Source organism: Odocoileus virginianus, chromosome 24 (assembly GCF_023699985.2).
Source record: "Odocoileus virginianus isolate 20LAN1187 ecotype Illinois chromosome 24, Ovbor_1.2, whole genome shotgun sequence".
NCBI lineage: Eukaryota > Metazoa > Chordata > Mammalia > Artiodactyla > Cervidae > Odocoileus > Odocoileus virginianus.
Window position 1 is genome coordinate 45,430,435 of NC_069697.1, and position 17,769 is coordinate 45,448,203.

At 39.1% G+C, this 17,769-nt stretch overlaps 2 protein-coding genes across 3 annotated transcripts in view; one reads left to right on the forward strand and one right to left on the reverse strand.

Annotated features, from left to right (window-relative positions):
• Nucleotides 1-17,769, reverse strand: part of XPOT (exportin for tRNA) — a 159,386-nt gene that overhangs the window by 87,483 nt on the left and 54,134 nt on the right. The window lies entirely within an intron of this gene.
• Nucleotides 1-17,769, forward strand: part of C24H12orf56 (chromosome 24 C12orf56 homolog) — an 82,043-nt gene that overhangs the window by 37,612 nt on the left and 26,662 nt on the right. The window contains exons 4-5 of the mRNA XM_070454659.1: nucleotides 4,043-4,448; nucleotides 7,927-8,000. Of these exons, the coding sequence (XP_070310760.1) occupies nucleotides 4,043-4,448; nucleotides 7,927-8,000 (480 nt within the window). The remainder of the gene's footprint in view (nucleotides 1-4,042; nucleotides 4,449-7,926; nucleotides 8,001-17,769) is intronic.

A 17,769-nucleotide genomic window follows, 5' to 3' on the forward strand; every position in this document is an offset into this window, starting at 1 on the left:
GGTACCTATTCCACAGGGATGATACATAAAGAACTAAATCACGTATGGTTGACCCTTGAACAACACTGGCTTGAACTTTGCTTGTTCATTTATATGGATATTTCTTTAATACATTCTGTAATAGTACTACAGTCCTACACAATCCTCAGATATGGAACCTTGGATACAGAGGGGTGACTCTCAAGTGTTATGTGCACAGTTGATTTTCAACTGTGCAGAGGATCAGCGCCCCAACCCCATGTTGTTCAAGGGTCAACTGTACATGTAAAATGCTTGAACTGTGTGTGACACTTAGTAAATCCCTATTAAACTTAGCTCTTTTGTTATTGCTAATTATCTGTAAGTCAGTCACTAAACAATAATCTATTCAGCATCCTCAGAATCCTTGTACAAGTCTTAGAAAAGAATAACTTTCCTCTTTTCTACTCTCACTAATAATATGGTATTTAAAGAATAAAAATGCTATTGTGTGGGTTTCCCGCGTAGCTCAGTGGTAAAGAATCCATCTGCCAGTGCGGGAGAAACGAGTTCACTCCCTGATCCGGGAAGACCCCACATGCTGAGAAGCAACTAAGTCGGTGAGCCACCACTACCGAGCCTGTGTTCTGGAGCCCAGGCGCTGCAACTGCTGAGCCCGTGTGCCACAACTACTGAAGCCCGTGCACCTAGAGCTCATGGTCCACAACAGGAGAAGCTCCCACAATGAGAAGCCTGTGTACGACAACTGCAATGTAGCCCCTAGTTGCCACAACCAGAGAAAAGCTCATGCAGCAATGAAGACCCAGCACATAAATGAAAATGAAAATAAGTACATAATTTTTTAAAAAGCTATTAAAAATGCTATTGTGCAATAATTTGGCATGTGTGTGTGCTGAGTCACTTCAGGCATGTCCGACTCTTTGCGATCCTATGGACTGTAGCCTGCCAGGCTCCTCTGTCCTTGGGATTCTCCAGGCAAGAATACTGGAGTGGGTTGCCATAAAATGTACAATTCACAGTGCTAACTGTGTTGAATATTATGTTATGTGACTCTGGGTCACATGAAGAGTTTGGTACTGGTCTCTGCCAGCCTCTTGATTACACTTAAATACTGATAATTGCTTTCCAGTTCTGAATTATATTACATAAAATTGCTTATATCTCACCAATTCTGCTTTAGTAGAGCCTTCATGGGGAATTTTTTATTCAGGAGAGCTGTAATTCTACATCTTGAGGTCTAGGCCTATATGATTTTTTTTATGGAAGAATCATTGTTCTTTATTGTTCTGCTTGTTTTTTCTATTTTATGCATTAATCTGACTACCTCCTTGAATAGGTGCTTTGCTCTCCATGAAAACTAAATTCCCTATTTTCATATTTAACTTCTTTCTCTTCCTTCATAAGAGTTTTAAAAATCAAATAATTATTATATTTTGTATTTGATTTTAAAACTCTTGAAAAAGATGAGAAAGAAGGTAAATAAATTCTACTTAAAAACACTTTCTTCATTTCTTGATAGAATCAATACGCTAGCATATATGTACTTTGTATTCTTAGTCGACCTTTCATCTAATGGATTTTTCTTAAGCTGTTTAATGTTACCTGTTGCTTTTTGGACTGTGGCTTTAACTTGATGGTTTCAGCCTCAAGGAGTGAATGTGGCTGTGTTTGATGTGGAGGGGAAAAGGAGAAAAGTCATTTGTGCATAATTTTGATCTTGGAGTTATCTTTCCCAGTTCTCTCATTGCTTACTCCTTTATGGCTGGGCTCTCCCTAGAGATACATAATTAGTTCATTAGAAAAACACTTGACTTTTAGCAACCTAGTACTATAAATATGAAGTCGACAAGTGTGGAAATTCAAGGTTTTAGAACTCTTGCTTAGTAATGAACTACTCTTTAATCAGACTACTAAGAGTGGGTATTACTGAATTTTAAATGAAAAATACAGTTTAGCTTTATGGTTGGCTTGCTTAATTGGTGAAGCTATAATGTCTGTGGCATTTTAATTTATGCTGTCAAAAAGGTAATTCTTGTTAGAACTCTCTTAACTCTCTAAAATAATACATTTTTCATACGACTGAGTAAATTACAGTCACTTCAAGTGGACCTTTCTGTAACTACCTGAAATCATTTTGATGACCTTTCACATTTAAGATCAGTTCAGTTCAATCGCTCAGTCGTGTCCAACTCTTTGTGACCCCATGGACTGCAGCACGCCAGGCCTCCCTATCCACCACCAACTCCGGAGCTTATTCAAACTCATGTCCATCGACTTGGTGATGCCATCCAACCATCTCATCCTCTCATTCCTTTCTCCTCCCACCTTCAATCTTTCCCAGCATCAGGGTCTTTTCCAATAAGTCAGTTCTTTGCATCATGTGGCTAAAGTATTGGAGTTTCAGCTTCAACATCAGTCCTCCCAATGAATATTCAGGACTGATTTCCTTTAGGATAGACTGGTTGGATCTCCTTGCAGTCTGAGGGACTCTCAAGAGTCTTCTGCAACACCACAGTTCAAAAGCATCAGTTCTTCAGTGCTCAGCTTTCTTTATTGTCCAACTCTCACATCCATATGTGACTACTGGAAAAACCATAGCTTTGACTAGACGGACCTTTGTTGGCAAAGTGATGTCTCTGCTATTTAATATGCTGCTTAGGTTGATCATAGCTTTTCTTCCAAGGAGCAAGTGTCTTTGAATTTCATGGCTGCAATCACCATCTGCAGTGATTTTGGAGCCCAGAAAGATAAAGTCTGTCACTGTTTTCCCATCTGTTTGCCATGAAGTGATGGGACTGGATGCCATGATCTTAGTTTAACATACGTTGTGCCTAAAATGAACATTTTAACCTAATTTCATAACATAATCTGTACACTGGCTATTTAATTGAGTTCCCATAGAGAAAATTTTAGAAAATATCATCTACAAAAATAAAGAAAAAAAAAAGAAGAAAGAAAAAAAAATAAAGAAAAGCTATCACTTTTTGAGCAGTTGTATATTCATGTGTGAGTGTTGTGTGTGCATACATATACACATATGTAAAATCAGTGGAAGAGGGAGCTGAGAGTTGAAACTCAGCCTAGTTCATAGGATTGTACAGATGATGAATGAATTCTACAACTGTTTAAAATTAAGAACAAATACAAACAAAGTGGTTTCCAACTTTCATAGAGGTTCCAGTCTCACAAGGGAGACAAGATAAATTAATATAAAATGATAAACCAGCCATTCAAGGCAATATAGGGTAATATTAATAGCTAGCACCTACTGAGTGATTAATAGCTAGCATCTATTGAGTATTGCATGTATTTCCTTACTTAATCCTCACAGAAACCCAATGAGATGGTTCTATCGGTTCCTATTTTTAAATTAGGAAATGAAGGCTTAGGTCAGTCAAAGTCACATGACCACTGAGTGGCAGAGCCTGGATTAGAACTTGGATCTCATGCTCTGCAACTTCTTAGAGTCTGCCACTTGCTTCCTTGGGCTGCAGAGAAGAGAAATGGGTCGTGGTGAGCTGGAGGGAACAGGGAAGACAAAAGACGGGACAAAAGGTTGATTCTGAAGAAAACTGCTGATGCTATTGCAATGATATTGGAAAAATCAGAGGAGTATTAGGAAGACATGAGTCAAAGAAAACACCATTTGAGAAAATCTCTTTTCACATCTCTCCATGTGAATAGTTTCTTCCTTATGGTGTCCATCAGAAATGCACAGTGAAGGAACAATCAGCTTTCAAAACTAGAATGAGAAGTCCTTTCACCAGGAGTACTGGGCTCTGGGAAGGACAGGCGTAATGCTTGAGATGTAAAAAAATGCCTCTTTAAAGGACATAGGGTAGAATTCTATTTCTGAAAGCAGGAGTACATACTGAAGAATTGTACCCTAACCCCTCCAGGTCAGTGGTGAACGCAGGTGAGAGTAAATCGCTCCTTTCTCCTAACAAGCATTCCCTTTATGTGAAGACTTTTACTTTCAGACTGCTGCAGTGGGCCACTGGGTTCTCTGTTCCTTTCTGTTAAATTCTGACTATGATGTTTAACTCTGAATTCCACCTGACAGGCACCACCGGGAGAGCAGCCCAGCATCCGAGGACTCAACTCTCGGCCCTCCTTCAGACCTGAAGAAGCTGTCCCTTCGTGGCCAAAGAGCCTGTGGACCCTCACCTACCCCCTCCAGGGGAAGCTGTCAGCTCACTCCACCCACTAGCAAGGCTAGTGGGCCATTCTGTACAACAGACACAAAAGATCCCCGGGAGCTTTCAGATCACAAGGACTCTCTAAGTGAAATCCCTTTCAAGTGCAATGGGCACGGAAATGAGTTTTACTTAGGAAATTCCACTCTGGCTTCCCCTTTACAGAGCAACCCAAACCTAGAGAAAAAGGAATCAGAACTTCATTTGTATGTTATTTCCACAACGTCATCAATGTTTCTGCACCTAAAAAGTTCATGGAACAATTATATTATAGTAAGTGTCCTCCTAAGTTAACCTCGGCTTGGGTGTTGTTCTTTAGGATGGGCTTCCCTGCTCTCCCTCCCCATTTTGGAAACTTAACCTTGGGATTTAAGGTGGCGAAAGACACAGTGCACTGGACAATTAAGGAGATGGTGTTATCAGGCTACTGCAATAGGGAAGATGCTCATTAATGAAAAGTGTCTTAAAGAGAAGGAGACGGGCCTGAGGTTTCATGAGGCAGGTAATAAATAGGGGAGTTGACCATAAGTCTCATGGGAATCAGTAAGGAAGGTTGGAGACAGGTTTTATTTTGGAATATTTGTGAGCAGTGTGGGGTTTTTTTGAGTTAGCTGGGGTGATTTCTCAGGCTTCCCACGTGGCGGTAGTGGTAAAAAACCTGCCTGCCAGTGCAGGAGATTTAAGAGACACAGGTTCAATCCCTGGGTTGGAAAGATGCCCTGGAGGAGGGCATGGCACCCACTCCAGTATTCTTGCCTGGAGAATCCCATGGAGCCTGGTGGGCTATGGTCCACAGTGTTGCAAAGGGTTGGACACAATTGAAGTGACTTAGCATGCACACACGGGGTGATTTCTTAACCATTCAGCTTTCAGTGAGGACAAAGCTCAACATTGTCAATATGTTTCATTATTTCTTAGCTGTGCTACTAAAAGTAGGTTAGTGGGAGTCATTGTCATAATATCAGCTAATTTTATAGAGATCACCTGGCTTACGTCCTTTATTTTACAAATGAGGAGACTGAAGCAAAAAAAAAAAAAAATTCAAGTAACTTACTCAGCATTGTATAGTAAGTTTAGAGACAGAGTCAGAACTCTCATTTAGTAATCTTTTTATAATGCCAGGATCAGTTTTATAATATGATTCTTTTTAGTTACCTTCAGTGATATATAATTTTTATTACTGATCTTCGAATATAATAATGTTGAAATGAAAGTCTCACAGTTGTGTCTGACTCTTTGCAACTCCATGGACTATATATAGTCCATGGAATTCTCCAGGCCAGAATACTGGAGTGGGTAGCCTTTCCCTTCTCCAGGGGATCTTCCCAACCCAGGGATCGAACTCAGGTCTGCATTGTGGATGAATTCTTTACCAGCTGAGCCACAAGGGAAGCCCAGGAATACTGTAGTGGGTAGTCTATCCCTTCTGCAGCAGATCTTCCAACCCAGGGATCAAACCCAGGTCTCCCGCATTGTAGGTGGATTCTTCACCAGCTGAGCCACAAGGGAAGCCCTTCCGAGGGAAAAGAATCTTTCATAATAATGTTAAGAGGTATGAAAGACTCTTATCACTCAGAAGTTAGGAAGGAGGGGTTTTATAAGTGGCCCCATATTTGGAAGACTGGCAAGGCAACTCTAGTTTTCTCATAGCACAGTTCAGAATATTTAATGTTTAAATTAAATGTTAAATGTTTAAAATTCACCTGTAAAATCTTAAACAGCCTCTTCCTCCAAATTAAGAATGTATGTGAATCATAAATAGAGGGAAAATCTTGATCTCTTAAAAGAAGGCTTTATATATTCTAATAGAAAACCCAAAACTTAATTGACTTTTAAAAATCTGCCTAGATATTTAAAAGTAACTGCTTATGCTTCCAGAATTAACTAACTCCTAGTTTTAAGTACTACTTTAAAATTCTGCAGTAGAGGCATGCTTGGGATAAGTCAAATGGGCCAACTCATAGCCTTTCTGATAATAAAAGCAACAACAAATAACTAACATGTAGTGTTATTATCAGTGTGTTAACTGTGCTGATGCTTTCTGTATATTAACTCATTTAATCTGTACAATAGTCCTATGAGGGAAGACTTATTCTCATCTCATAGATGAGGAAACTGAGGTATAGGGAAATTAAATAATATATTCAAGGTTATACAACTAACACAGAACTGGGATTTGAACCCAGATAGACTGATTTTTTTTCTATGCACTGAAGTAATGTGGATGGAGGGTGTTATCCTTATGAGTTGGCAGACATTACTATTAAACAACGTTCTATCCCTTGAAAGATGGAAAACAAGTAAGCAAATATTTCATATGCAAATGATGAATCAATTAGGTTAGCATTTATTCTAGTGAAAACAGGGTATTAGCTCAATATAAACATTTTTAAAAGTGTGACTTTTTTGGTGACATTGTTGAATTCTCTAATTAGCGTGGTTACCCTTGGTTAGTCTTGGCTATCTTCATAAATTTTAGGAAATGGAAAAAAAAAAATCTCCTAAATCAGTCAGACTTATCTTGGGTAATTGATCTGTTGTGTCTGAGATTTCTTTCCTGTTGAGGTATGGAAATGCTCCTGGGAAAAGACATCTTAACTCTCTGTATACTTTCAGGTAAAATTAACCTAAACTATCCAGTTAGAAATTAGCACTCATTCTGAATTTTAAGGGTTTCCAAAGAGTTGTCTCCGTGGGTAAGCAATTTTATCTGTAAATTTTACCAAAAGTAATTATGAACTCTGTTGTTTAGCATCTCAAATTCTACAAAGACAAAATATGGCAATTCTTTGCCCTAATGTTGTGAAGATAACTGTTAGAAAGCTAAATAACTAAGGAATATTCTCAAATTAAAATTCTAGATTTAAGGCAAGGATAAATTTGGAGAGGAAAAAAGGGCAGCTTTTTAAAAAAAATAAAAAACATAGAATGATGACAAAAATAGTAAGACAAAGCACCTAATCCCCCCCCTACACACCCACCTACCACCTACCTCTGTTCTAAGGAGTAAGACAGGAGTTGTTTGGAGACATTTCAGAAATCCCTTCTGAGCTGTCTGTTAAGCCTCAAAATGAACAAAAAATTACTTAGAGAACTTGCCGAACATTACACGCCAGTTTCCCGGAATGAATGGGAAATGGCAACACTAACGATTTAAGGAAAAAATAACCCCATTAAAGGGGGAACAGGTAACAAAATTATTGTATATCTTGGCAATGTAATACTGGGTAATTATTAAAAAGACTGAAATAAATCTATATATATAGATATGAAGAACTGTCCACTATGTATTAAGTGAAAAAAAACCCCCAGATTAACATGTGATATGATGTGGCTAGTATTAAATAAATATTATAAATATATATCATCTAATGTGTAAATATTATAAATGTATGTTATAATTAATATGTTTTTATCGGCCTGAAAGAATATAAACCAAACCAACAACAGCAAGGTGTTTTGAATATTGAGACAGAAGGGGTAGTGAGGGATAGGGAACTTTTTATCACTTACACATTTCTGTACTGTTTGATGGTGATACAATGAGCAAGTATTAGGTTTAAAACTTTAAAAAAAAACTATGTAAGGAAAACAATTCCCCGTGGTATTATCAAATACTGGAATGAGTTACAAATCATGTACTGTAGAAGGGATTAAAGAATAGATAGGTATATGATATTGACTAAAAGTAAGGGGAATTGATTTTCAGTCAACAAAAATTCTAACTATTCCCACTTTTTTCCTCTTTCAGAAAGCTACTCTTTTACAAGATCCCCTATATGTTAGCGAGCTCAGCCCTGCTACTGGAAATCAAAAGCCATACAGGTAAGAAGTGACGACAGGTCAGAGTTACATAGGAGGTGGGGAGGGGGGGTTGTTCTCTTTGCCTCTCCTAATGCTGTGTGTGGCTGACCATCATATTTATATCTATATCACTTCTTGCCCTGAATTGCAAATACTCTAATCTACGGGACATCACTTCTTGTGTGTGTCACAGGAGCCATAAGGTCAGCATATTCAAAACAGGGCTCAGCCTCTTCCTTCTGTGACCTGACCTTCTGGCTATGTTTCCTAAACAGGGCATGATGTCAGTATCTCCAGACAGCCTAAGCCAGGGTCCTGGATCCCCAGATGCCCGCCCTCTACATCCAGTCCTCACTACATGATTTGTTGCACCTGTTGAATACATCTGGATAACACCCACTTCTTTCCACTGCCATATGCTCAGGTCCAATTTCTGTTTTGGGTTCCCACCAGTATTTTCCTTGGTGGTCTCTGCCTTCACTCTTGCGCCCCTCTAGACCCTTCTTCAGCATGACAGAGGAATCTTTCAGAAGCACAAATCTGATCATGTCACTTCTCCCTTCAAGCCTCTGAAGAGCTCCCCAGTGCCCTTAGGAGGTCTACACTCTATAACACCTTTTTACAAATCTTCCTACTATCTCTTTATTTTTCTATCCTCAACTGTTGTGAGGATATCCCCACACTCCTACCTTAAATTCCTGATCCAAGAGAACTTGTAGTTCTCAAAAAAATCCCTGTTCATCTGGGTCCTAACATGATGGCCTCCATTCTAGAACTTACCCTCTTCTCTCCTTCCTCTTCATAGAAATGTCAGCTCAAGTCTTAGCTCATTATCCCTTTTTCTAAAAATCATTTCTCAAAGTAAGTTAAGAGGGCCCCTCCATAACATCCTGTGGTTACACAGCTTGTAGCACTGTCCGCTCTATATTATGGACTGCTGTTTGTGTGCTGCCCGTTAGGAAATATGCTCCTCAAGGGGGGACAGTACCTTGGTCGCTGGCACATAGTAGACTGCCAGTGAGCTTTATACAATGAATGAATGAATGAATGAAATAAGATAGAGGCTGGACCTTATATGCGAGACAAAGGAACTTGGGATTTTATCCAGACTTTACACCACTACTATGTTCTCATCACAGTCAGCCTTACATTGAAGTAGTTATTTGTGATGTGACTATTACTTCCAATAGATTGTGAGCCCCTGGAAGGCAATGGACTTCCTTTGTGGGTCAGGGGTAAAGAATCCACCTGCAACGCAGGAGTCGTGGTTTTGATGCCTGGGTCGGGAAGATCCTTAGAGAAGAAAATGACAATCACTCCAGTATTTTTGCCTGGGAAATCACACGGACAGAGGAGCCTGGCGGGCTACAGTCCATGGGGGTCACAAGAGCTGGACACAACTTATCAACTAAACCACCACCACCACCCTAGAAGGCAAGAAGGATGTCTTATTAATTTTTGTATTTTTCTTAAAACAGTGCTTTGCACAAAGAAAACACTCTGTGAATTGATGATTCCAATAACTTTGATATTAAGTCATAAGCGAGTTTTGAGAGATTTATGATAGTGACATATACGGGGGGGTGATGTAAATAAACTAAGGGAAAGTTTAATTTTAAAAGATACAATTTATTCCCCATTAAAAGGACCCAAAGTTTCTTGGAAGAATGACTGATTCTAGGCCTGCGGCAGGAAATACACAAATGAGCTTGAAACAGCTCGAGGCAGGATGCAAAGAGCAACAGGGCCCAAACTAAAGGACAAAGGAGCATCCATGAAGAGGCTCCTAACAGCCAAAGACAGGACAACAGGAGATCAGAAAAATAATGAATGAGGTGGTTAAAACATAATGAATATATAAAAATTCCAAAGTGTATAATGATGCATCATGGAAAGTCCTCTCTCCTACCCTCCTCCCATTAAGAAATAAAAATGCACTAAACTCCATTCAAAGTAAATAGGGCATTAATTCATTTCTCTGCAAATAAGCAAACAAATGGAAATAATAAGCATTTATCCTGCCTTTCCTTCATAAATTGTAGTTAGTTCAGGGTAACCAAGTAGCTCAAGTTGATGAGGACAAATTTAATTTTACAGAATTCCAGCTAATAAATATGGAAGGTTTGATAGCAATAGAAAAATTACCATTTTTCCACCCTCAAATGAAATAAAAGATTCATGCAATGATCTCAATGGATGGAACCATTAGATAGAAAGGTGAAGTGGAACTTCAAAATCGAGGGATCATGTAAATAACTAAACCATTCTTAGCATCACTTAACTGGGATGCTCTAATGAGGCACTTAAAAATTTTGTGCCTCATTATCTGCCATAACATGAAACAGAAAGCACCTCCTGTGGCACACCTTTGTTCAATTAAACTGGTTTGTTGTCATTTAGTCCCTCAGTTGTATCTGACTCTCTCGCAACCTCATGGACTGAAGCCCACCAGGCTCCTCTGTCCATGGGATTGCCAAGCCAAGAAAAGCGGAGTGCTGTTTGCTTCTCGACAATTAAACTGGAATCTGACTTAAAGTGTGGGTATGTCAGCCTTAAGGAATGAAATTCTGATACATGTCACAATATAGATGAGCCTTGAAGACATAATGCTATGTGAAATAAGTCAGTCATAAAAGGACAAATATTTTATGATTCCACTTATACGAGACACCTAAAATAGGCAAATTCATAGAAACAGAAACCAGAATATGGGTTACCAGGAGCTAGGGAGAGAGAGGAATGGAGACTTATTGATTGATGGATTCAGAGTTTCTGTTTGGGATGATGAAAAAGTTCTGGAAATAGGTAGTAGTGGTGTTGCACAATATTATGATTGCACTTACTGCCGCTGAATTGTATTAATACACCTGAAAATGGTTGAAGTGGTAAATTTTTGTTATGCATATTTTATCTCAGAATTTTTAAAGGGGTGTGTGTGTGTTTGTGTGTGTCTGTGTGTGTAAGGGAATAGATAAAACATGACTGACAAAATGTTGAAAATTACTGAAGCTTAGTGATGGGTATGTGGGGATTTCTTATGTGATTTTCCCCATTTTTGTGTATGAAAATTTCATAGTTAAAGTTTTTAAAAGACCTAAGAAACACGGCAAGCAAATATAACCATTATCTTATTTAGATCTTGATTTTAGCAAGCCAAATATAAAAATATATTTTAAGGCAAGAGAGAACATTTGAATATGGACTGGGTATTAGACAATACCACAGAATTACTGATGTTTGTTGGTGTGATAATGATGAGTTTGCATGGAAATGTTCCATTTATTTTGAGATATGTTCTTAGGTATAGGGGTTAAATAACATAATGTTTGGGATTTCTTTTTAAAAAAGATGATTAGATAGCTTAGAATTTCTACACGTTTTCATCTGTTTACTCTAAAAAAGTATCAGTTTTAATTTTTGGTGCTATGTTGTGTAAAGTGATTTTAAAGTTAATTGTATAATAAAACAGGCTCTCACTTTGTGTGGCTTGAAATTTATCCCTGAAGGCAAGGAGAGGTCTGCCTCTATCTGGACTCAGGAAAAGCATATTTCTTGCAAAGTTAATTAGCAAAGGCAATATATTTAAAATATAGTAATTTAATGCACCATGAAGGATGCAAATATATGTACAAGACACATAGGAAATGGTCTGTACCTACAAGGCACCTTCAGCTTAAAAGGAGTAAATATTCTTTGGGTTAGGATTTTGTCACAGTTGTGAGTTCTGTAATCTGATTATTGTGAACATATACACAGGGCTTCTGAGATAATATATGAAAAACCATTCCAGCTATAAAGTATGATACAAATGTAAGTTATAACTGATGTTAAAGTTTATAAAAATGAAAAATACAGGAAAAATAGAACTTATCATTAAATCAAGAATTCTCCTGCCACATTATTTGCGTGAGGTTTTGTTTTGTAGCTCATGAAATACAGAATATCTGTTAACTTTAATATAAAATGTCCTCTTATTCTTAAACTGAATAATGGAGTTTTCTGGCACTAGACTTTTTCTTATTTAAATTAGTCAAAGTTTGTCATCTATGTAAAAGCAAATATTCTCTGAATTTTCAGAGAAACTGTGATTATCCATAACTTCTCTGTAGAAATATAGATTACTGAATCTAATTTGAATTTATGAGGTAAGATAAGACCTCACTTTACACATGAATTGATTTTCAGTATGAAGAGATTAGTGTGCTTTTTCTTATGAAATTTGTTTTTGCCTTTTTGAAAAAAATAGTTTGATATTATAATCTATTATCACAGGTGCCAAAAGATTAAAAACAGTTCATTTATATATGAATCTTAGCAAATTGCTGACTCCCAGTGGGAAAAACTGGAAACTCAATTTCAAAATGATTGTGCTGATATTGTATTTTTCTGGGCTTTTGCTTTTCTAAGCTCATTTGTTTGTGAAAACTATGTTTCTGCTGTTTTTCGGAGTTCTCAGAGAGTAGAGGGATTTTATGATTATTTTTTAAATGAAATATGGCAATAGTTTGAAAAAGGCATATAGGGAAGCAAGATCTCAAAGCTTATTCCTATTTAGATAATATTTATTAAATACTTACTGTATGCTAAGCACATGAAGTAACTAAAATACCAAAACAGCACAGTGGGATAGGTACTATCATCATCCTCATTTTACAGATGGGAAAACTGAGGTATAGACACACGAGGAAACTTGCCCTTGGTAGTTACTCAGAGGAGCAGGGGCAGATCCAGGATACTGATCAGTCCATCTGACCATGCCCTCATGCTCAAAATCATGTTCTTCTGCCTCTATGACTGTTACCACTGAATTCTTTAATTTTTTAAATTCAGGTATAGTTGATTTATAATATTATATGTTTTAGGTATACAACATTGTGATTCACAGTTTTTAATGATGATAGTCCATTTAAAGTTGTTATAAAATGTTGGCGATATTCCCTGTGCTGTATGATATATCCTTCAGCTTATTTATTTTATACATAGTAGTTTATACTCTTAATGTCCTACCTCTGTCTTGCCCCTCTTCCCTTCCCTCTCCTCGCTGATGACCACTAGTTTGTTCTCTGTATCTGTGAGTCTATTTATTTTCTGTTATATTCATTCGTTTATTTCTTAGATTCCACATATAAGTGATATCATACAGTATCTGCCTTTTTCTGTCTGACTTATTTCAATTAGCATAATACCCTCCAACTCTATCCATGTTCTGCAAATGGCAGGATTTCATTCTCTTTTATGGCTGAGTAGTATTCCTCTGTGTGTGTGTGTGTGTGTGTGTGTGTGTGTGTGTGTGTGTGTACACACATATGGCTTCCCTGGTGACTCAGTGATAAAGAATCCACCTGCCAATGCAGAAGATACAGGTTTGATCCCTGGGTCAGGAAGATGCCCTGGAGAAGGAAATGGCAACCCACTCCAGTATTCTTGCCTGGGAAATCCCATGGGACAGAGGAGCCTGGCAGGCTACAGTCCATAGTGTCACAAGAGTTGGACATGACTTAGCAACTAAAACTATACACACACACACACACATCATATCTTCTTTATCCACTCATCTGCTGAGGTTACTTATATCCATTAGCCATTGTAAATAATGGTCCTGTGATCACTGGGAGTACATGTATCTTCACATTACTCTTTTCATTTTTTTTCAGTTAAGTATCCAGGAGTGGGTACTTGGGTCATATGGCAGCTCTATTTTTAGTTTTTTGAGTAACCTCTATCCTGTTTTCCATAGTGGCTGCACCAATTTACATTCCTGCCAACAGTGAAAAAAGTGAAAGTGAAAGTTGCTTAGTCGTGTCCAACTCTTTGTGACCCCATGGACTATACAGTCCAGGGAATTCTCCAGGCCAGAATACTGGAGTAGGTAGCCTTATCCTTTCTCCAGGGAATCTTCCCAACCCAGGGATTGAACCCAGGTCTCCCTCATTGCAGGCAGATTCTTTACCAGCTGAGCCACAAGGGAAACCCAAGAATACTGGAGTGGGTAGCCTATCCCTTCTCCAAGGGATCTTCCCAATCCAGGAATCGAACTGGGGTCTCCTGCATTGCAGGCAGATTCTTTACCAACTGAGCTATCAGGGAAGCCCTAACAGTGTACAAGGATTCCTTTTTTCCCACATCCTTGCCAACATTTGTTATTTGTGGCCTTTTTGATGGCTAAGTACACATGGACATCACCAGATGGTCAACACCGAAATCAGATTGATTATATTCTATGCAGCCAAAGATGGAGAAGCTCTATACAGTCAGCAAAAACAAGACTGGGAGCTGACTGTGGCTCAGGTCATGAACTCCTTATTGCCAAATTCAGACTGAGATTGAAGAAAGTAGGGAAAACCACTAGATCATTCAGGTATGACCTAAATCAAATCCCTTAGGATTATACAGTGAAAGTGAGAAATAGATTTAAGGGACTAGATCTGATAGACAGAGTGCCTGATGAACAATGGATGGAGGTTCATGACACTGTACAGGAGACAGGGATTAAGACCATCCCCATGGAAAAGAAATGCAAAAAAGCAAAATGGCTGTCTAAGGAGGCCTTACAAATAGCTGTGAAAAGAAGAGAAGTGAAAAGCAAAGGAGAAAAGGAAAGATATTCCCATTTGAATGCAGAGTTCCAAAGAATAGCCAGGAGAGATAAAAAAGCGATCAATGCAAAGAAATAGAGGAAAACAACAGAATGGGAAAGACGAGAGATCCCTTCAAGAAAATTAGAGATATCAAGGGAACATTTCACGCCAACATGGGCTCGATAAAGGACAGAAATGGTATGGACCTAACAGAAGCAGAAGATATTAAGAAGAGGTGGCAAGAATACACAGAAGAACTGTACAAAAAGACCTTCACGACCCAGATAATCATGATGGTGTGATCACTCACCTAGAGCCAGACATCCTGGAATGTGAAGTCAAGTGGGCCTTAGAAAGCATCACTGCACACAAAGCTAGTGGATGTGATGGAATTCCAGTTGAGCTATTTCAAATCCTGAAAGATGATGCTGTGAAAGTGCTGCACTCAATATGCCAGCAAATCTGGAGAACTCGGCAGTGGCCACAGGACTGGAAAAGGTCAGTTTTCATTCCAATCCCAAAGAAAGGCAATCCCAAAGAATGCTCAAACTACCGCACAATTGCACTCACCTCTCACGCTAGTAAAGTAATGCTCAAAATTCTCCATGCCAGGCTTCAGCAATATGTGAACCGAGAAATTCCAGATGTTCAAGCTGGATTTAGAAAAGGCAGAGGAACCAGAGATCAAATTGCCAACATCCGCTGGATCATCGAAAAAGCAACAGACTTACAGAAAAACATCTATTTCTGCTTTATTGACTATGCCAAAGCCTTTGACTGTGTGGATCACAATAAACTGTGGAAAATTCTGAAAGAGATGGGAATACCAGACCATCTGACCTTTCTCTTGAGAAACCTGTATGCAGGTCAGGAAGCAACAGTTAGAACTGGACATGGAACAATAGACTGGTTCCAAATAGGAAAAGGAGTACGTCAAGGCTGTATATTGTCACCCTGCTTATTTAACTTATATGCAGAGTACATCATGAGAAACGCTGGGCTGGAAGAAGCACAAGCTGGAATCAAGATTGCTGAGAGAAATATCAATAACCTCAGATATGCAGATGACACCACCCTTATGGCAGAGAGTGAAGAGGAACTAAAAAGCCTCTTGATGAAAGTGAAGGAGGAGAGTGAAAAAGTTGGCTTAAAGCTCAACATTCAGAAAACTAAGATCATGGCATCTGGTCCCATTACTTCATGGCAAATAGATGGGGAAACAATGTCAGACTTTATTTTTTTGGGCTCCAAAATCACTGCAGATGGTGATTGCAGCCATGAAATTAAAAGATGCTTACTCCTTGGAAGGAAAGTTATGACCAACCTAGACAGCATATTAAAAAGCAGAAACATTACTTTGCCAACAAAGGTCCGTCTAGTCAAGGGTATGGTTTTTCCAGTAGTCATGTATGGATGTGAGAGTTGGACAGTGAAGAAAGCTGAGCACCAAAGAATTGATGCTTTTGAAGTGTGGTGTTGGAGAAGACTCTTGAGAGTCCCTTGGACTGCAAGGAGATCCAACCAGTCCATCCTAAAGGAGATCAGTCCTGGGTGTTCATTGGAAGGACTGGCGCTGAAGCTGAAACGCCAATACTTTGGCCACCTCATGTGAAGAGTTGACTCATTGGAAAAGACCCTGATGCTGGGAAGGATTGGGGGCCGGAGGAGAAGGGGACGACAGAGGATGAGATGGCTGGATGGCACACTGACTCGATGGACATCGGTTTGGGTAAACTCTGGGAGTTGGTGATGGACAGGGAGGCCTGGTGTGCTGCGATTCATGGGGTCGCAAAGAGTCGGACACGACTGAGCGACTGAACTGAACTGATGGCTGAGATTGATCTCTTCGTGTTCATTTCTACTCTGGTGTCTTCACTAGAAAAGAGACTACTTTTCAGAAAGTCTTAATTTTTATGTTAATAAGAGAGGTTCATTGGTTGGATAGAAGAGATCATCTTAGATTTTTTTTTTAAAATAAAGTGGGAGGTAGTGGGCAAGAACCAAGATTCTGTGTAGTATTATTGGAATAAAGGGCTGATACCAAGATTTCTGGAGTAAGTGGTAAAATTATTTTTACTTTAAGTCAGAAATTCTAAGACATTTCCATTGATCTACACAGAACATGAAACAGCTCTCTTAGTGTTACTTGGCACTCTGCTCTTCTGAATCACTGGTTGTGTGAGCTTGGACAGGCTACCTAACGTAATGTCCTGTAAGCGCGATAGTAATCCCCAGCTCCGCCCACTTAGTCACACTGAGGGAGTCAGTCCATGAGGAGCCCCCAGGCCAAAGCTGCCCCAGAGTCGGTGCTCAGGTAAGCGCAGCTGTTACTGCTGAGCACAGTGGGAGATGGAAACAACATCCAACCTGTTAATGGTTTTTCAAGTTGCTGCAAATCAGCTGAGGGGCCCAGGTAAGTAGACAAAGAAACCGCAATGGAGTGAAGTATGGAAAAAGGGCTAGGGGAGAGGGTCCCCGTGGTTGGTGGAATTAGGGAAAGCCCTAAGGAGAAGGTGTTAACTCATTCCAGTGAAGCCAGCTTTTCCCGAAGTGTGGAACGCACGTAGGGCAATGATGTGGGGTGACTTCATGTGGTGTTCTGACATGGCATGAAATGACTTTGAATTCCACGGTAAAAAAGTGATTCTCTTTTCCAACTCGTCTGATCGCATCAGGGAGAATCTCTTGACTTGGTGCCAGCTCTCTAACACTCATCTGCCCTTTTGTCAAAGGGAGAGCAGACTTCAGGCTCAAAATAGGGAGCATCTACTTAGAATTTTGTTGCTTTCAAGCTGTTTTTACAGTTACCTGCTAATTATAGCAAACAGTACGGGATTTTCCCTTGCGAAGTAGTAATAAAAAGTTTTCTTCGTAAAGAAATTTCTCTAAGAAAAATGAGTTGATTTAAAGGAAAAATAGTATGCAAATAATATTACATATGATTCAGAGATTATGGTAAATGGTATACAAACGAACTCTGAGCTAGACTATGAAAGAGGGACAGGAGATTCGGGATATGTACAGCTCGGGTAAAGGGGCATGGTAAGAAATGTGTTTGGAGAGTAATAAACAGTTCAATTTAGGGGCTTCCCCAGTGGTTCAGCACTAAAGAATCTGCCTGCACTGCAGGAGATGCAGGAGATGTGAGTTCATTCCCTGGGTCAAGATCTCCTGCAGGATAAAATGGTGACCTCCAGTATTCTCACCTGGAA